The sequence below is a fragment of the Neopsephotus bourkii genome, unplaced genomic scaffold (genome assembly GCF_033783945.1).
Source record: "Neopsephotus bourkii isolate Nb327-2 ecotype Australia unplaced genomic scaffold, CSIRO-AGI_Nbou_v1 NB_1831, whole genome shotgun sequence".
Lineage (NCBI taxonomy): Eukaryota > Metazoa > Chordata > Aves > Psittaciformes > Psittacidae > Neopsephotus > Neopsephotus bourkii.
In genome coordinates, this window is record NW_026902304.1 from 1,355,455 (window position 1) to 1,376,299 (window position 20,845).

Genomic DNA, 20,845 nt, shown 5'->3' on the forward strand with positions numbered 1-20,845 from the left:
GGATGGTATCTGGAATAGTTTGGGAGCATGACACTATTTCTGGTTGGTTTGGTGATTTGTTTTGGAGGGGTTCTGTGGGTTTTGGTTTGGGTTAATTTGCTCTTTTTTTTCTTGTGGTGTGGTTTTGTTGTTGGGTTTTTTCCTCCTCTTTTTCCTCTCCAGATCATGAATGCCAGCTTCTTTTGGGGCCTTATGCTACTTTTTTTCTGTAAAACATTATCTCTGAGGATCAAGTGTATTAGCTATAAATAACTATAAATAGATTATTCTTTTATAGTTCTTTTCGAATTTCTTAATACAATTTATCAAAAATATAAAATAATACAGAATTTGAGTGGGGTTTTTTTTTAATGGATTTTTTGGGGGGTTGGTTTTTACAGGCTTTGGTGTTTGTTTTGGTTTCTTTTTTGTTTGTTTTGATTTGTTTTTTAAATAATAAACCTGCAGCTAACATACGAATTACTGATTGTTCGGTCAAACACTGTTTTCATTCTTATTTCTATGCTACTTTCCTAGGAAACCTAATAACTAAGAAGAAGCCAGCTTAATAGGTTATCAGATGTGGCAATGGCATCAACTGTAATCAGTTCAGTTCCTACCACTGCATCTCGTTTTGCTTTGCTACAAGAGCTAAGTGATACTGACTCTGAGCCTGGAAAAGGAAAAAGTGGCCGAGGTGGCAGTAAGTCTCAGGCTCCAGTGGGAAGACAATCTGCAAATGAGAAAAAAAGGAATAAAAGAAGAAAGAAGAAAGAACAGCAGCAGAGTGAGGCCAGTGAGGTAAAGTGATTATGTTTTCAGGTAGTGGCTGAAGTTGTTATCTGAGAAATAACTTTTGCTGTCTCCCTACAAGTCATGGGTTTGTGTAGGTTGGGGTTTTTTGTTTTTGTTTTTTTTAATGGAACAAATGCTACTTAGTCCAAGAGACAGCATTCTTTTTCTTTGCTTTATTAAGGATTGTATAGTAGGGAGTATACTACTTACAAAGAGTTAAATTGCTCAGGTTTTTTAAGCAATTATCAAATTCAATATGTAAAACAACCCAAACCCCCAAATCCATCTTTCTTCTTTTTAATACCTGTTAAGCTTAAAATCTTTAAAATTTTTATGTTTGCAGTAGAGCTAAGTAAAGTGATTTTTTGATTTTGAGCTTTGATGTTATTTTTACATTAAGTTTTTGATAAGCATACCCTAATGTGTCTTTATGCCTGCCTTAACATGATCAAAACTCTATAGCTCTGTCAGAATAACTGTGTATGCAATATGCATTGCATATATCTACAGAGATTCATTTGTGTGGATAGAATACTTAGTCCTTCCTTGCCTTTCAGCTATCACAAGAATGAGTTTTTTCTTCAGTTTAGCATGTACTGTCTATGTATTCCACTGAAACTGTAAATCAGAATGGTCTGCACCAGTGTTTTTGCCAGCACTTGATATGAAGGAGCAAGCAGAGGTTATAGTGCTGGTATAGGCAGCAAAAGAGGCATTACTGAAGCATGAAAGGTAGTGTGGTAAGGGACTGTTTAGAGGGGAAGGAAAACGATTCTGAAATACCTGCATTATTGCCTGATTTTGAGTAACTTTAAGCTAAGGTGATCTGCCATTTTAAGAAGGAGTCCTGACACTCAGTAAACACACATTAAGAAGAACACTTGTATTGTACTTTGTTCTTTGTTTTCTCAGTCATCTGATAATAGCTTCTTTCTCCCACCAGAAGCCTTTATGTTAAGGGAATCCTGTCTTGAAATTGATAGTATGTTGTATTGCTGCTTTTACTTTCACTCCAAGTAAGGACCAGAAGGTGATTCATGTTTAGGCTGGAGCAGTCAGTGTCCTTGAGCTGCCAAATTTGCATGTTATTTGTGCACTGTGAAATTTTACAATTTTGTAAGGTATCTTTAAGATGGCACTGTTGCATACTTTTGGTGCAGCAGTTAAAAATAATGCTTACTGCAGGTTCTTCAAATCTGGCAAACTACTGAGAACTAAGGACTGTTTGTATTGTTCTCTTTCTACGTGAACCTCTGGTTCCTCTGTTTGCTGATGCCAGATTTATATATACCACCTTTCCTTTGGCATTGTATTTAACTTCAGTCATATGTGAGCACACCATGATTCCTGATCCAGTATGAAATCTGTCGGACAGTTATCTCTTCAGATTTGTTGAAAGTATTTTCAGATAGCAAAGTGCATTTACTTTTTCATTGGTTTATGTTATGTCTGTGGTGCTTCTGATCCACATTTTCCCATGCTTTGACATTATGAGTGTGTACCATAAATGATTAAACAAAAATGTACCTCAGACTACAGGTGAAGCACACACATTAATGTCTGAATGCCTTTGTTGGTCCATTAAGACTGTTTCTGTGTACTAATGTTAAAAATAACTGGTTTTCAGCTCAGAAACCTTGCTTTTAAAAAGATTCCTCAGAAATCCTCACATGGAAGCTGTTTATCTCAGCATGAACAAAAACTGAACACTGCAGTGCAGAAGAGCACTCGGGAAGAAAACTGGCAGGAGTGGCGACAAAGAGATGAGCAGGTACACCTTGCTGTGTTTAGTTGTCTCTGGCTTTCCTGAAATACGTTACTTCATGAAGTTAAGTTTCATGGAGAAAGGGAGATGGCTGGAGAGGAAGCAGCAAGATACTGCCACATAGAAGGAAAGATTTCAGTGGAAATTCAGGCCACATCTTCTGTCAGATAGTTCGGAGCGAGCACGTGCTGCTGTTTGCATACCTCATAGCTGGATTGTGAATACTGGTATATGGTAAAAGGAATTTACTCATTTGTACAACAAGTAGAAGTACTACCATAGAAGGATGGTGAAATGCTGTGGCGGGAGCAAAACTGGGAAAGTTTTGGTGGAGCCATATATCCATGGTAAAGTAGGCTTGGTAAGTTTTGTTAAGCATAAAATAACTAGCTCCGTTCTAGGTAACAAAGAACTGAGTGCTGACTGGCTTTCAGCATGCTAGTGTACTCCTATCAGTGCAAGAAGGTCTGTTTTTCTTAAATGTTAGAACATTGTAATTGCGATTAATATTGTAAGTAGGGTTCATTAATACTTGAAGAATACAATAGATATAAAGCAAAGGCTGACTGTATCTGTATGAAGGCAAATAAAATGCTTTTACTGTGTTCCTTTTCCCCAAACTATCACAAACAAATTACACTTGAAATGCACTTAATCTGAAACAGTAATCAAGTCCTTACCTTGAACACTTAAAATAATTTGCACTTCTGACGTCAGTTAGGAAGAGTACGTGCACTTAAAACTAGGTTTTTTAGTGCTTGACTTGAATTCAGCATTATAATTCTCCTTTTTGATACTGAAGAGCATACAGTGATTTTTCTTGGTCTTTCAAACAATGAGAATGTTATGAATTGTTCACAGTACTCAACTATTTTAGGCCAAAATAGCATAGATGGACAAAGAAAGAATTTGTTCTAGTGCATTTTTTTCAGATAGTGCTTAAAGAAATGTTTTGGTACATTTTTTTTCTAAATTCCTCTGAAGTTACTGTCTGGTCTGCAGTTATTTACTGTGGATAATAGTTTGGGCTCTTTTGTTATGCTTGAAGATACCCTTTGGAGTACGCAACTTTGCACAAACTTTTTGAAGGCAAATGCTAGGAAGTGTCACCAACTGGAGTTAAAAAGTGTTTCATGAGGCAGCTGAACTCCTATTCTGGCATGTACTAGGATGTTATTTTCTTTCACAGAGAAACTTTGAGTTTTTCTCACAAAAACTATGGTATTGAGCTACTTCTTGTTCTAATTAACACATTCTTCAGAAAGCCAAATTGATGAAAGACTAACATTTGGATATTGTCCTTGGTTTGGTTTGTTGTTGGGGTTTTTTTTGGGTGGTGCGGGTGGGGGTGTTTGATTTTTTTTGTTGTTGTTGTTGTTGTTGGTTTTGGGGTTTTTGGTTTTTTGTTTTTCTTTTTTGTGGGTGTTGCTAATGCTTTCGTATAGGTATCTCCTTAGACAGTGGAGCAATGACCTAATAATCCCCTTGAAAATTTCCCAAGCTAATTAACTTCAGAACTACTTTTTAGGGTATGGATTTGCTTAGTTCAGTAGTTGCAGGGGTTTTTTATTCTGTGTGGCATGAAGCAATTATTTTGGGTAAAGAATTCTGTATTCTCAATTACTGGGTGGTGAAATGGTCAGGCAAAGTTATCAAGGTCTATTATAACTAATCGCAATCTGAGCTATAACTCAATTATAAACATCTATTCCTACTAATTGCAATCTTACTAAATTATATGCTGTCGAACTACCATGAGGTCCTTTTATTTTAAAAATAACTTTATAGCAATTACCATAATTCCAACATATGATAGTTATCATTCTAAAAACATCTATGAGTTAATAAAAGCATCTCTTCTGCGAGTTGGAGAAACTGAGTGGCAGGAAGGTTCAAACTGCAGCTGGCACGTGCTTATCTAAGAAGAGGGATGTGAGTTTGAGTTTTTCAAATTGAGAAGGCGTGAAATCCTAACCTCTTAGTTCCTGTTGATAATTATGAAGTGAATTTTAAATGGTATACTGCAGGGGATAATGATACTCAGTAAGGGGTTATAAGCAATGTCTCCTTATTTCTGCAGAGATCAGCACCACACAGAGCACCTACCAGTTAATGAAGAGTTCCTCATTTCATATTTACCCTCAGAATTGCCATACTGCCTGGCACTTTCATTTTAAATGGTTGTCAGTATTTGTCTTTAGCTATAGGGCTATGACGTATATGGCATGGTCTTTCTTCAGCAAAGCTTTTAAGAGTCACTGTAAGGGATTTGTACATGGATCTCAATTTCTTACAACTGTTAGATGTGCTCCCAGCACCTAAGCGAAAGGAGCCTGTGGTTTCTAGATTTTTTTGATGAGCTTAAGTGGTTGTGATCCTATAGCTATCTATTCTCAGGCCATGCACAGAAGCAGGACCAAATGTGCCTGGGAAACTAAGAGACTTTGAGAATATTCAGGCCTAAAGCTCTAAACTCCACTGTTTTGTGTAGTACTGACCTTTGTTTGGCTGGCTTCAGTCAGCTTTGCCCAGAATTGTACTGCTAGGTAAACAACTTATGGTAGGGTTACTGTTGCACTGGAGATCACATAATGCAATTTTTGTGGGATTGTTTAATAGTTTAAATAACATTGTGATAGCACTTTCTTTAATTATTTAGAAGCTTACATGCAAAATTAGCACTTTCAGAGGTAAAAATCCTGATCTCATCTTTTTTGTGTTTAGCTTATTAATTTTTGATAGTCTCCTTTTTTTTTTAATCTCCAGTCTCTCATTTTTCATAATGTTCCTATTGAATTTTCCAGTGTAGTAGATTAAAAGGCCTGATTTTTGGTAGATAACTGTCATTGTCAGGTTGGATTCAACAGTTGCGGGCAAAAATAGTTCATTGTTTCTTGGGGAATTTCAGTCAGTTTAGCTTACTGTCAGTTATCAAACCTCTCATTACTGATTCTGATATTGAAAGAAAACAAATACGAGAAAAAAATCCACCCTGGAAGCTGCAGAACCCCTCCACTTTGTTGTCTGGTCCCCTTGCTGCAGGCAGCACAGGTTGTGCAGGCAGTGCTCTGTTGAAGGTCATCCCTGCCAGCCTCCACTCCTGGCTCGCTGCCTGTGCATGCAGCCCTTTGGGGTTCTGAGGCACCTGCAGCCTGGCTGCCACAGTGTGTCCTTGGCTCTCCCACACCTCCCCTGCTAGGAAAAGGTTGCCAGTGAGGCCCTGTGCAATCAGTCAATGGTAAGTTTAAATCACAAGCCAAATGCAAAGCTAGGAATGATAGCACCCCAAAGTCTGTGTAAAACATAGCAATTTATGCTGAGAGCACTATTCTACTGTGTTTCAAATAACCACTCAAAAAGGGCTGGTTTACTGTGGTAGAAACTACTCAGATTTTCTATTAAGTGAGACTGATCATATGCATCATTGAGCAATTAGGAAGAATGTGTGTGCTTTTACACTGTACAATAAATCACTTTCAAGCATATATAAAGCATATGGGAACTCTGAGGGTTTTTTCAGAACATGTTTCCTATAGACAAAAAAGGTAGTGTATGTCATGCCCCCCAGTTTGAGCAAAATACATTAACACCACTGAAGTGTTTATTCACTATAATAGCTATTGTAGTTTATGTTGAAATTAATGAAAGGACCTCTATTTGAATTTTAAAGAGCAAGAAAATGATGGTTAAAATAATTATTTTTACTAATTAATATTTCATTTAAGGGCAAGAAAAAGGGGATGACTGTGCTGCCAAATGGAAGCCTTATTCTTCTTCATATCACACAATGGATTGTAGTGATTCCTTCAGAGAACAGACCTCAAAGGAACCAGTTTTGCATCCAAGAAGTTAATCTTGGTTAACTTTGCCTTACACAATAACATAAATTGTTAGATTTTTATACCTTTACATTATTTATTTTGGCTCCATTGAACTGTTGCTGGAATTGGTCTTCTCAGGAGCAGGACTTTCCTGTGATTTCCTGTTTCTTATCACACAAGATATCTTTAATTCCTGTTGTGTTCCTTAATTCCTAGTTCTTAACTGCTCACACCAAGAAAGCTTTGAATTTTCTTTGCATCTCCCTCCCTGTCCGCAGAAAAAGGCATGTTTAACCTAATTTTTTCGCTGTGATGGATGGGTGCTTACACTTCATAGTAGGCTACAATGGCATTTTTGTCCTTTGACATCTTCTGGTTTTCATGTTTCAAACTAAAAAACTGTATTAAAGAAATCCCATGTTAACAAATCATCAGGATGGGAACCATTAAGTGAAGGTGTGCATAACTTACTGCATGTTTCCGTCCATCACAAAGTGTCCTGAAGCGAGATATTTTATTACTTGTGGTACAAAAAGGTACATTGCCAGTTAATAAGACCCTGTGTCACATCAGTGACACTTAGTGGTGTTGTCTGCCTTTCTTATTTATTTTATTTTTTTTAACCAGCCTAATTACATGAAACATGTTAATTTTGTTTCTTCAGCTGACATCTGACATGTTTGAAGCTGATCTTGAAAAAGCATTGCTGCTGAGCAAACTGGAATATGAAGAACACGAAAAGGTATTTGTGGAATCCATCCTAATGTAAAAGCTGTATGAGTTTTGAATTAAAAAAAAAAAAAAGGGGGTTTGCAAAAAACCTAAAAGTACCATTTTCTTCTAAATTGTTTGCTATCACTGTTCAAATGCTTAGGAGTTCAGAAAAATACCGGATTTGAAAGAACCCATATATAATAGTGTTGGATGGTTTAGTTTGTTCTTAATTAGCCTGTAAAGGTGGAAAAGTAGTTCTGCTTTTCAGTTTTCTGGCACATGAATATGCTGGAATTTAAGAGTACACAAGAGATCTTGACCTTTCGCAGAAAACATCCAGCACACTTGAAGAGTAGGAGAATCAAAGCACAGGCTTCTCATCAAACCTTAAAGTGTCATTTATGGTTGAATCATTTGAATTTTTGCTAACATCTTCTGAGTGTAAATATTTTAGTCCTAATAAGCATTACACATTTTATTTGCTGGTCAGTATGCTGTTTTCTCAGTGATTCTTATGAAACACTGGAGAATTGTGCTGAAGTATGCTTAGGTGAAATTTTTCTTTCTATCAGGAAGTTGCTTGTTTGAAATAAGTCAGGAGCCAGTAAAATGTTATTAAAATATCTAAATCTAAATATAATTATGCATAATAAGAAATGGCACATCTCTGCAAATATCTCTGTACAATATTTCTTTTTTGAGGTGGGAATACCACAGTTTTTGAAAATCAAGGGTAAATTTTTAGCTTCCATACTAAAAGTTAATCTTTGAAGTGGAGACAATCTTCAGGCATAGTAGCATAGCACTGTTTGTGGTTTTTTGAGAATTACATCCCAATAATTTAAATGTATATATTAAAAATATAGAGTACATGAGTACACTGAACAATTCTCATTTCTATGGGAAAAAAGCACTTAATTTCCATATTTGCTTATATATATCTTCTTTTATTAAGATTATTTAAGATTATTTTTAATGAAAATATTTCATTAGTATTTAAGGTTAATAACTGGGAGATTGATAATTTGCTAAGGTTGTTACTGTGGATCTGTGGGGATGGGGAACTCTGGTTCAAATGGCTGTCATGTACCAGGCTGTCTGATTTCAGTAGCAGTAAGGCCAGTTGGTAGAGCATTGCTGCACACTAATGGCTCTCTGACTTCTACTGAACGAGAAAACGTATTTTGAGAATAAAAAAAAGGTACAATAAACCACTGCTGTTGGGGTTTTGTGTGGGTGTGTTTATGAAAGTACTACCCTGCCTTGTGTAGCACACATCCTTCCTACATTTGACTGCAATGTATTTTCAGTTTATAAGTTTCTGGATAAAATTTGGTGTAGAAGGTTCAAGTATAGGCTGATAGTTCATTTGCTGTTTAGTGAAGAGCAATGCTGTACTTCAGAGAACAGAATCTATGCTTTATTGCTGATATGTTTTGCATTTTTTGAATGCATCTGAAGCCTGCAAATTACTGTTCAGGCTAAAATCTCCTTTAGTACATTATCAGTAATTTTTTTCCTTTATGAAGAGTCAGAAAAAATATTTGGGTATTGAAGAAAATTATACCAGTGGGACTTTATTCTTCTAGGCATATGAAAACGTTGAAAGTACTTCACCTCAGTCAAAGTCTGTGAATAAGAAAGAGAAAAAGAACCAGCAAGGAAAAGACAAACCTCTCACTGTGTCTCTGAAAGACTTTCAGTCAGACAGTAATATAGGTATGCCTTATCATACCATATGAGCTGTTCTACTTGGAATTTTCAGTGTGTGTGCTAACAGGAAAGTGCCTTTCTGTCTCTCTTCATTAACACTGTGGTTAAACAAACACTAAATGAGTTGCAGTCAGTGTGTTCTAGAGTCTAGAAGCTAAGTGTTCATTATATAATAATGAAAATAAGAGCTTAAGGGAAACATAATTTCATGTAGTACCCCTGGGATGGACTCAAACACTCTTAATTTGACTTTTAAAAATCTACTTTTTTTTTTTGTTTTTTTTGTTTTACTAAATTTGCATTTCTCAGGCGACTGAGTTTGTTGTTGTTTATCTTTCTTTGTGATACTAGCTTTTATTAAGATGAGTAAATACTGAAATAACTTCTACTCATTATATGCACGGTTTATATGTTTGAAATTCCTTCATCTGTGTTTATAGAGCGGAGATTCTGAGCTTTACTGAAGAAATCAAGGTTAGATGCTAGAAAAAGAAGAAAGTAATTTGTTTTCTGAGGTCTTTATTATAAGAATGTTTTTATCTAAACATACAATATTAAGTACATAATTTCCAAATTATCTGAACAGAGGAAAAATACCGAAAGCACAGCAATCTGAAAGGCATGGAAGGCATTCAGGTATACAGTGAGATATGTGCTGTAAAAGCCTAAATAGATATAGAAGGAAACAAATCAACAAATTCCTTAAGTATCTGTACCAAAGACATTGCCTTCCACTTTAACTGAAGCAAATAAGTATGGGATGCTGCTTTTGATTAAGTACTCTGAAAGATCTGGAAGAAGATGCAAATACAGGGATTGGTATAATACGTAGTTTATAATCTTGGCCTCAAATGCTTTAGTAATGGCTTACATAATTGTGACTATTGAGAGGAGAATTAATTTTGAAGAACTCAAATAGGTGGTGTTTTTCCCCACTTTTCAAAATGTCTTGTTTCAGTATCCATCTGTACAAGATTCGAGTAACTTACCGATGGGGTTTTTTTTCTTTTCTTTTCAGATAACCCTGCTAAAAAGCATGAGGTAAGCCTTACTCAAAACAGTTTAATTAAAAAAACCCTGAAACCCAACCAACCAACCAAAAAAACCCACCCCAAAAACAACAACAACAAAAAAAAACCAACAAAAAACCCAAACCCACAAAAAAGCCAACCCCCTCCCCCAAGAAACTACAACTACAGTTGTTAGGTTTAGAAGGTAATTGTTTTGGTGTTTTCTGTAGTGACAGTCAACTACATATTCTAAAACTAACCTGATGTAAATTTGGAAAAGTCTTCAGATTTAGATTCAATAGAAATGTATATCCCCAGTTCTTGCATCTGAGAACTTACTACTGGCTTTCTTAGAATTACTCTTACTCAATGCTTCTTCAGTTTTCGCGTAGTCTTTGATGCAGCATGCAGTTTTAAAAGCATGTAAAAAAATACAAATTGTAGCCAAAAAGAGAAGCAAATCAGGTAAGAAAGAACTTGTGATGCTACTATGTTGCGGTGCAGTCCACAATATTAAGATTTACTTAGAGGGAAGATTTTTTTTAACAGTTGAATAAAAGATAAATTACTGAATTCCAACTTCATTCTTTTGTGTAACTCATCATCAGCTCAATGTTAACTGTTGATTAGTTTCCAGGCTTTTCAATTGGTATAATATTCTTTCAATGGAGGTCACAATATTCTTGAGAATACACAACATAAATAATTATCTAAATATAATGCTTTTCCATGGCATGCTATTTTTTAGACGTGTTGATAAGTATTAACTTATATTAAAAGGAAGGTATGTTATTGTACTTATTTTTGACAGGAAGTGAACGCTTCCCAGTGTTCATTGCATGATGGAAAATTTTTCAACAGGCTGGAGGATGATGTTAACAGAATACTTCAAAAAGAGAAAAGGAGAGTCCATCTCAATGATTACAGTGAAACAGATAACTGCACATCTCATGAAAACAACCAGGCATGTAAAATATTCTGAAGTGAAGAAATTTGCTTAATGAAGCTCATTCAGTGATCAGAAAGGAGCACCTGAGTGGGAAGCTCACATCAATAGCATGATAATTTTAAAGAATTAATAAACTCACAACACTGAAACATTTTTATCTATATGAAGAGATATTTAAATTACATAACTTTTTAACATAAAACACTCATGATTGAAATAATTTTTGCTCCACAGAACATGCCAATATTTATTACTGTGTTTCTTATCTTTTTGGTACCTATTCAAATACCTCTTTATTTTTGATCAGAAATGTTCTTCCCTAGCAAATAAGTTGCCTTTCCGAATAATCAAATTCACATGACTAGATTATTAAGAAATAATGCTTTCTTGTTTATAGGGGAGTGTTTTGAAAGATGGAAAAATAGAGCAACTGAAGCTTGAGCTTGAAAAGAAAGATGCAGAAATTGAACAACTGAAAAACAGAATAACTCAGTGGGAGGTACGTAGCTGATAATACCTTCAAATAGTAGGCAATTTAAAATTATTGTTCATTTAAACAAAGTATTTACTAAAATGTGACTAATTTATAGAGATGGTTTAGACTGGCTGCAGGTTACATTTTTACAGTGCAGATATTTCCTTCAGTACTAAGTGAAGTGGTCTTTCTTGATAAGTAAGTTAAGCTTCTAAAAATAAAGTGAAACTTTTGAAAATTGAAACAAAGTATCTGGAAACAAACTTTTTATATCCAGCATATAAGTCACTGCTTGTTTTATAGGGTTCCTATGTTCATGGTCAAAAAAATAAAGTTGTAATTTAAGACTAGGCAAGATCTTGAGCAATCTGATCTTCCTTGGAAGTTAGCTTTGCTTTGAGCAGGAAGTTGGGCTTTCTTATGTCTATCCCAACCTATTAATTCAACTTATCTTTTCTTGCCTTTAAGAGCTGTATATCACTGGGACTCTTTCTAAATACAGTCCAGTATTTGGTTAAAATCAGTGAAAATTTTGTCACCTTTGAGAGAAATTACTTTAAAGCTACCGTGCAACAAGAACGGAGTCGTGTATTTTGTTGTATCTTTTCCTGTTACATACAACTGAAATTGGAAATATGACGCACCATATGCTCAAACATAGCAGGAAAAAAAAAGATCTGCTCATTAATCACAGAATAGTTGGGGTTGGAAAGGAGCTTAAGATCATCTAGTTCCAGCCCCCGTGCCATGGGGAGGGACACCTCACACTAAAACATGTCACCCAAGGCTCTGTCCAACCTGGCCTTGAACACTGCCAGGGATGGAGCATTCACAATACCCATTCCAGTGCTTCACCACCCTTACAGTAAAGAACTTCCTCCTTATATCCAATCTAAACTTCCCCTGTTTAAGTTTGAATGCGTTACCCCGTGGTATGTCACTACAGTCCCTAATGCAGAGTCCCTCCCCAGGATCCCTATACCCTGCCTTCAGATACTGTAAGGCTGCTATGAGGTCTCCATGCAGCCTTCTCTTGTCTAGGCTGAACAGCCCCAACTTTCTCAGCCTTCTTCATACGGGAGGTGCTCCAGTCCCCTGATCATCCCCGTGGCCCTCCTCTGGACTTGTTCCAACACTTCCATGTCCTTTTTATGTTGAGGACACCAGAACTGCACACAATACTCCAAGTGAGGTCTCATGAGAGCAGAGCAGAGGGGCAGGATCATCTCCTTTGACGTGGTGGCCTCGCTCCTTTTAATGCAGCCCAGGATACGGTTGGCTTTCTGGGCTGCGAGCTCACACTGAAGCCGGCTCATGTTCATTTTCTCATCAACCAGCACCCCCAAGTCCTTCTCCACAGGGCTACTCTGAATCTCTCCTCTGCCCAGCCTGTAGCTGTGTCTGGCATTGCTGACCCAGGTGTAGGACCTTGCACTTGTCATGGTCAAACTACATAAGGTTGGTATTGGTCCTCCTCAAAGCGTGTCAAGGTCCCTCTGGATGGCATTCCTTCCCTCCAGTGTATCAGCCGAACCACACAGCTTGGTGTTACCGGCAAATTTGCTGAGGGCGCACTCAATCCTATTGTCCGTGTCACCTACCAAGATGTTGAGCAAGACCTGTCCCAACATCAATCCCTGAGGGACACCACTCGTTACTGGTCTCCAGCTGCACATTGAGCTGTTGACCACAACTCTTTGTGTGCGGCCATCCAGCCAGTTCTTTATCCACCAAGTGGTCCATTCATCAAATTGATGTCTCTCCTATTTAGAGACAAGGATGTCGTGTGGGACAATGTCGAACGCTTTGCACAATTCCAGGTAGGTGATGTCAACTGCTCTGCCCCTGTCCATCAGTTCTGTAGCCCCATCATAAAAGGCCACCAAATTGGTCAGGCAGGATTTCCCCTTAGTGAAGCCGTGATGGCTGTCACCAAGCACCTTGTTGTTTTTCATGTGCCTTAGCATGCCTTCCAGGAGAATCTGCTCAAAGATTTTGCCAGGCACAGAGGTGAGACTGACTGGTCTGTAGTTCCCTGGGTCCTCTATTCTCCCCTTCTTGAAAATGGGGGTTATATTTCCCTTTATCCAGTTGTCAGGAACTTCACCTGACAGCCATGATTTTTCAAATATTATCGACAGTGGCTTAGAAACTTCTTTTGCCAGCTCCTTCAGGACCCGCGGTTGGATTTCATCAGGTCTTACGGACTTGTGCACGTTCAGGTTCTTAAGGTGGTGTCAAAACAGATCCTCTCCTACAGTGGGCCTAAGGTCTTAATTCTCACAATCCTTGCATCTGCTTTCCAAGACTTGTGTGGTGCGGTCAGAGCACTTTCTGGTGAAGACTGAGGCCAAAGAAGTCATTAAGAACTTCAGCCTTCTCCAAATCCAGGATAGCCAGTTCTCGTGGTAGCTTCTGGAGAGTGCCCACATTGTCCCTGGTCTGTCTTTTATTTGCAAATAATAAATGTAACATATGCATGTAATTTAGATGTAATAAATATATGTATAATTGCACTAGATTGGAGTAGCTAGGGAAAATGCCTCCCTGTTTTCAGTACATGTTAGCATTGTTTGGGTAGTATCTAGAGCATAAAGGGCAGAATTTCCACAGGGAACTGGCATTGTAACAAAATACAGCAAAGCATCATAGAATTATTTTAAAATTATTTTATAACTAATTTTATTTATTGTTTAAAATATACTGATCAGGCTGACAGATTCGGAGTTTTCTGTTGCTTCCAATAAGTACATGTAGTCATAAAAACATAAACTTCGTTCACAGCTGTTTACAGACCGTGTACTAAGGTTGGAATCCCCAGGTGAAATTTGAAAGCATAAAACCATTCCTGTTTACTTTTATCAGTACTCATTCACATTTGACAGAATAAACACGATGCATAAGGATACTGGTGAGGTGATGGGCAATATTTAATTTCATGAACTTGTCCGGAGGCATGAATACAATTTTAGATAGCCATGAATGGTCTGTCTTAAATGTCAGCTAATTATCCTCAAGAACTGGTGTGATACTCAAAGTGGAAGATAGTAGCTTCTTTATTAGGCAAAAAGTATGTCTGAAATTAAACTCTTATTTTAAAGCAAACTGTATGAGAAGACTTGTGACAGGAAAAATAACTTTACAGCTAAGGTACATAGCTAGAACTGACACTGGTGGCCAATTAAGGAAATGACTCACTTGTGAAGAAAATATGGTGGTGTCAAATTGGAAAAGCCAGCAAAAATAGGTTCTTGAGCAGAAAAGTGTAAAGAATTGAAAAGGAAGGGAACTCTGATGTAAAAACAATAACTATGGAAAAAAACCCCAACCCAATCTGTAGAGCAGTGGGATCATTTCCTACTTGTCCAGCAATGTGGCAAGCTCTTTATATTACCTTGGTATCTAGAAAGTACATTTTAATTGTTACAATTTATCAGGGCAGAAACCAGAAAGCCCTTGATGCAACAGGCCTATACACTTGAGGCAGACCTGAATGGTTATTTCTGCATTATCAATGCATTGACGTAATTTTATTATTTTAACTTGCTGTAAGCCTTGTGTTTGCCTTTTTTCTCAGCTCTTAGTTATAAATCCACTTCTCCTGTTGTGGAGAATGGGCTGTGATTTAATTAAGACACGGATTATCTTAAAGGTCTTTTCCAACCTAGATGGTTCTATGATTTTGTGATTCTCTGATTAGATTCTCTGCAGAAGTTGTCATTTTAAACTCTAAGTCTGACTTTAAGTTAAGCTTAGCTTATAGAACACTTTTTTTTTTTAAAAAAGTATACTTGTAATAATTCAATCTCTGTAATACAGGAAAAGTATAAAGAAGTAAAAGGAAGAAATGCACGGCTTCTGAAGATGATGCAAGAAGGTGAAAGTAAGTAGGAGTTTTATCAGGAAATGTTAAAATATTCTTTTTAAAACATGGAAGGAATTTACAAAGCCAGTTTTTAAGAACAGCATGATTCAGTGACAGTTACAAAGAACTAGGAAGCTATTAATTTACAACTACTCCAGTGAACTACAGAAGTCAGTGGACCACACATTACTGTATTTCTGTTCTTTTATGTTGGAATAATCAGTTGTATGTTGAGATCCTTGTTTGAAATATAAGCTGTCTAGTTATGGTTTACGTACAATGATTCAAGTTAGCTGTCACTAGCAAAAAAATCAAAAAACTTACATGTTCTATACTGATCTCATCACAGTACCTGTGTAGACAGACTTAAGGAAACTGTTCCATTCTTAATATCTATGCAAGCTGTGCTTTCAACTGTTGGAAACACCCTTCTCCACCCAAGCCACACAATTAACAGTGATAGCTAAAACACAGTGTTACATATGTCACTGTGATAATTTGCTTGTGTTATAACACTATTCAGAGTTTGTTGCCAAAGTTTCAAGAAAGACACGTTTGTGTATACATATATATATATATAGACACTCATGTACATATATAAATACCCCAGTATCTTTACACTTGTTATGCATAGGTATACTTCAGTATTCCTGTTCTTGCTTGATGAAGTTTTTTGAGTCTGTGATTCTATCCAGATTAATTCTGTTGCAAAATTAGATTTTTCAGTTTCTTAAACTAGCTCTTGAATGTTCTTATCCAGGCTAAATTTTTAGCTAAAAAAGAGCTCAAGTTTTTCCTTCAAAGTACGCTTACAAAAACTAGGTCTTGGCTAGTTCAGATGTTCATAATGTGATGATTCATTCTACAGATTTTAACTAGGAACCATGTTACTTCAGGTCAGTGTCTCAGCCAAGATGAAATATTTTCATCTTGCAAGGAAAGAGGTGAACAAGTTTTTATCTTTGTTTGCAGAATAGTAGCATGCTATAAAATGAGAAATTTTGTGGTTTTCTAAAGACTTGAGTATTTTGTATTTTGGGGAGAAGGCAGTTCATGGCAGAATTGAGCCTTGAAGAAACTTGATTTCTTCATATTGAGAATTTAATATTGTCCACAGATGTTTCACAGACACTACCTAAATAGCTTAAACATCTCTGTATTTGAGTAAATAGAAGTTTCCATAGCTATGACTGAGCTCATATGTAAAACTCAGGATGGCAGAATCTTGATGCATTGTCAATACTCAGTTTTCTGATGATCGTAATTCACAATGGGTATCTCTAAAATTCAGGCTGCTTACAGGGTTAATTGTGGGGTAAGTAGTGCAAGGTTGTGGGTTAATCTCCAGAACTTTTCCAGCTGCTGCTAATGGCACTGGTAGCAAATGGTTTGTTTGGTTTGCATTACAACATCTACTATTCTTCTAGTAAAGGCAGCATTATTTAGAGGTAACCAAATAGTGAAATAAAGTGATGCCACAGTGCTATTGCACAGGAAGACCCGTAATTCTGGAAAGATCCTCATGCTGTACCTTTCTCTCTCTGCAGTGAAAGACAAAGCAGAGATACTCATGCAGGCTGATGAATCTCAAATTATAAAAAATGAATTGACTGCACAGGTAAGCAAAGATTTCTAAAGTAAAAATTTCATGGGTATTTCAAAGATGCTATATATTTAAGCCAGTGATAGAGGTGGGGAGGGAGGAAACAAAACTGAAACAAAAACTTGTTTGAAGCAAAAAATGTTACATTTCATCCCTAGCCCTGCACTATGAGTGTCAGAGGACATGTGTTACATAAATCTCCAGTATGACTCACTTAGAAATGCTACTGGAAAGACAGCAGACCTTAACATGCCTAAAATGATTTTGCCTTGAACAGCATCTTAGGAATATCATTCCCTCGTAAACCATGCTAGGAAGCTCAGAAATGTGCTTCAGAAGATGTTTCTTTCCTGATTGTGGGTTATTTGGTTTTGGTGTTGTTGGTTTTATTTCTAGTCTTAAGTTTATAAACACAAAGGAGCAACAAATTAAGAGTGTTCAAGGCCAGGTTGGACGAGGCCTTGGGTGATACAATTTAGTGCAAGGTGTCCCTGCCCATGGCGGGGGGGTTGGAACTTGATGATCTTAAGGTCCTTTCCAACCCTAACTATTCTATGATTCTGTGTCAGTTGCCAAGTCACTGTAGTAGAGAGCATGCATGACTCTAATGCTTCATTTTTGGTCCAGAGCAACTATTAGTTCTAAGCTGAATTTCTTACATGTAACACAGTACTGTTTTTGAGGGTGGTGTAGTAAGCTTTGTGTTTGTATGTATCATTAAGTTTTATGGAAAAAACTAATGCAGAGTCCAAATGTCGGAAGAGTTTCGAACTTCATAGCTTTTCTATATCATTATGCAATAAGGTGCACCTGGTGTATTACTGCACCAGTAAATATTGCTTGGGAAGTGGGAGTCATTAATGAGTATTTTACTTGTGCTTTCAGTTCATGCCAACGATAGTGGTAGTCACTCTGTATTACCTGTTTGTACAACATAATACTAATGGAAAACAGCACTGACTTGATAAACTAATAGCCATTAAGGATATTTTATAAATTCTTTTTTTTGTTTGTTTTTTTTTGTTGTTGTTGTTTTTAGGTAACTATACTTCATGCAGAATTAGAGCAAGAAAGATCCAAAGTGAAACTACTGCAGGCAAAATTAACACAATACCAGGTAGGTAGTTTCTGTATTTGTAAGTTTACCTGTTCTTGATGTAGCTAAGACTAACATGAGGTAGCAAGCTCTGAACTGACTTGTTACCACTAACTTTTCCAGGTAACAAAAAAAAACAAAACAACAAAAGAAAACACACACACAGGCAAAAAAAAAAGAAAAAAAGAAAAACCAAACCAAAAGAGGCAGTTCCTATTGTAGGGAAAATAAAACCGAAACAACAAGTCTAAAGCACGGTTTCAGCAAGTTGGTCTGCCATCTGTTGTACTTTAAAACATCTTGAGATATTCTAGTAAACAAACATACTTCAAGCAACAAGTTGATATCACTGTTGAAGTCTAACTGTGTGTAACTGGACTAACTGTAAGCTTCATGTCTTTTTGCCACATTCTTTGGTTCTGTATCTTAGTTCTAGCTCTAGATAAATCTTTGTAGGAGATTCAGACCAAATTGTGTGGAAATGTAAGTGATGAGATCAGTGTCTTCCTCATGGTGTATGCTGTTTTGTCTTGCTGATTGCTAATGGATCTTGTATTAGTGAATTTCAGTTAGCTTTTGCATAAATACTATGCTGCTTAACATTCTGACAGTTTGTTTTTTTTGAAGAGTGACTGTTTGCAAATAAGTATTTGTACTTGTGCATGACTTGACACATCTTGTGGGTTTTGGTTTGTTGGGTTTTTTTGTTTGTTTTGACTGTGACCTTTTGCACAGGTCCCAAGGAGAGCCTGTTGTATATAACTTCTAAGCTAGAAGTTATATGCATATATGGAAACTTCTAAGGTAGCTGTGTAGTCTTTGGCAAGCTATGCTATTTCAAATTGCAACGTAATGTGTTGGAATACTACAATTTTGTGAAAACTGGCTTATTAAGCAGCAATTACTCTTTCTGGAGCAACAGATCTTTTCTGATTACTTCAGATTCTTTGGCTAGCATTATGTGGGGTTCTGTATGTAATCTCCTGTCTTTTTCTGTTGTCTTTTTCCCCTTGTCACTTCACCACAAGTGAGCAAGTTCCCTCTCAAAATTTTATTGCAGCAGTTGACTATATATGCTTGTTCAGTCTCTTACAGACAAGCTGAGTGCTCATACCCCTAACTGAAACTAAAGTAAATGTCTTGTCAAATTCAGTCATTAACATCACTATTCTGACTTACAGCTTCAGTCTGTTTGTTTTCCCCTGCCATCCATGCCTCTGCTAATTTTAAGTATTTGTAAATAGAAATTTTTTAATAAGGTAAATTTATCTGGTGTTTAATTGCAATAAAGAGGATTAAAAAAAATTACAGTAAAAAATTTACGAAAGACCATTACAAAAAATGGTCTTTGTTATATACTTACGAATTACTGCAAAAATCACTTATTATGTTGTTCCTTTTCCTCTGCCCCTGCCTTTCCCACACAGTCTAATATGCTTTTATTTTTTTCACATCTTGCTATGTTTCTTGCTTAATTTATCACCCTGGGGTTTTCCGTTTGGGTTTATACTTTTTTAACTGGGGGTGGGGTGTGTGTGTTTTGTTTTAGGAAAACACTCACCTGCCTTGCAGGCATTGCCTGCTTCTGGTTTTATTAGTCTTCCTTGTAATCTTGCAAGCTGACCAGGAGAATTTTTCTTATATTGCTACTTTTTGTGGCATTGTCTTGGATAACATGAGGCACACTTTTTATAGCATACTGCTTTAAAACATAAGGATGCCTTTCAAAGAACAGTGACCAAAATTTGTGGATCAAAACCAAAGAAACAAAGAACAACAAACAAAAAACAAATCAGTATATTTTTATCCCTAGATGCTAACATTTAAGAAGGTGTTCTGTAACTGGCTTCACTGTCGTAATTTATATAACAATATTTCACATTCAGATGAGTCTGCATCCCATGATGACTTGCATACAACTGCAGAAGTTTTTTCTCTTGTTAATTTATACTACTTTAATATAAACATAACTGCAGATAAAAATGTCATGTCTAGTGTATTATCTAACCTTTTAATTTTTTCTTACAGACTGGGAAAAAAGGGAAAAAGTCCTCAGAATCTGACCAGTCCAGATGATCTCCTCTGCCACCAGGTTCAAAGCACAAAAACATCAAATCTTTCTTCAGGGTTTTGCAGAAATTTATATATTTGTTGCACAACTGCTAAACTATGCAGTTTTTAACAAGAAATAAACAATTGCTAGTTTGTTTAACAATATAAATAATTGATTTGTTGCACTTTCTGCTACAGAAAATTGGAAAACTAGTATTCCAGCAGAGATGAAACTAGCTGTAATGCCATTAGTTTTTAATCATTCAATAAAGTTTACTCTTGCATCCCTGTTTGAATTCTTTCACAAAATTTCTCAAGACTTCATTTAATGACTGTCAAGATCCAAATGCATTAGTAGGCAAATGATGGAAGTTTTACCAAATCTAAACTGAAATCGAGACAGCTCATACAAAAGCATCTCGCAGTTGCTGAATCCAGATATGGGGTGGTTTTGTTTGGGTTTTTTTAGAGTCAACAGTCACTATCTTTTCCCCTCTATTGGACATAATGCGGTTCAGCAAGGCCAAGTGCACCTTTGTCAGGGCAACCCCCAGTATTCAGTACAGGGTGGGGGATGAAGGGATTGAGAGCAGCCCTGAGAAGAAGGACTTGGGTGTGCTGGTGGATGAAAGCTGGGCACGACCCAGCAGTGTGCACTTGCAGCCTAGAAAGCCAACCATATGCTCGGCTGCATCAAAACGAGCGTGTCAGCAGATTGAGGGAGGTGATTCTCCCTCTCTACTCCACTCTCATGAGACCCCACCTGCAGAACTGCTTTCAGCTCCTTCTGTTCAGGTCCCCAACAGAAGAGGAATGAGGATCTGCTCAAGCAAGTCCAGAGGAGGCCCATGAAAATAATCGGAAGACTGCAGCCTCTCTCCTGTGAAGACAGGCTGAGAGAGTTGAGCTTGTTCAGCCTGGAGAAGGCTCTCGGAGACCTTATTATGGCCTTTCAGTATTTAAAGGCATTTATAAGAAAGACTTTTTACAAGGGCCTATAGTGACAGG

At 36.8% G+C, this 20,845-nt stretch overlaps 1 protein-coding gene across 1 annotated transcript; it reads left to right on the plus strand.

Annotated features, from left to right (window-relative positions):
* The first annotated feature begins 516 nt into the window (after positions 1-516).
* On the plus strand, positions 517-20,127 carry GKAP1 (G kinase anchoring protein 1). The gene is made up of 11 exons (XM_061343904.1): positions 517-780; positions 2,402-2,545; positions 7,025-7,102; positions 8,664-8,793; positions 9,806-9,828; positions 10,609-10,761; positions 11,144-11,245; positions 15,041-15,104; positions 16,634-16,704; positions 17,729-17,806; positions 19,814-20,127. Exons 1-11 carry the CDS (start codon positions 568-570, stop codon positions 19,859-19,861), a joined length of 1,104 nt encoding a protein of 367 aa, XP_061199888.1. The 5' UTR covers positions 517-567; the 3' UTR covers positions 19,862-20,127.
* Positions 20,128-20,845: the final 718 nt, after the last annotated feature.

What these genes read in the sequence shown, in the direction of transcription:
- GKAP1 (XM_061343904.1), top strand. Translation starts at nt 568, where the DNA reads ATGGCATCAACTGTAATCAGTTCAGTTCCTACCACTGCATCTCGTTTT. An exon ending in CATCTCATGAAAACAACCAG is followed by an intron (nt 10,762 to 11,143) that starts GCATGTAAAATA and finishes TCTTGTTTATAG; the next exon opens with GGGAGTGTTTTGAAAGATGG. An exon ending in CAAAATTAACACAATACCAG is followed by an intron (nt 17,807 to 19,813) that starts GTAGGTAGTTTC and finishes TTTTTCTTACAG; the next exon opens with ACTGGGAAAAAAGGGAAAAA.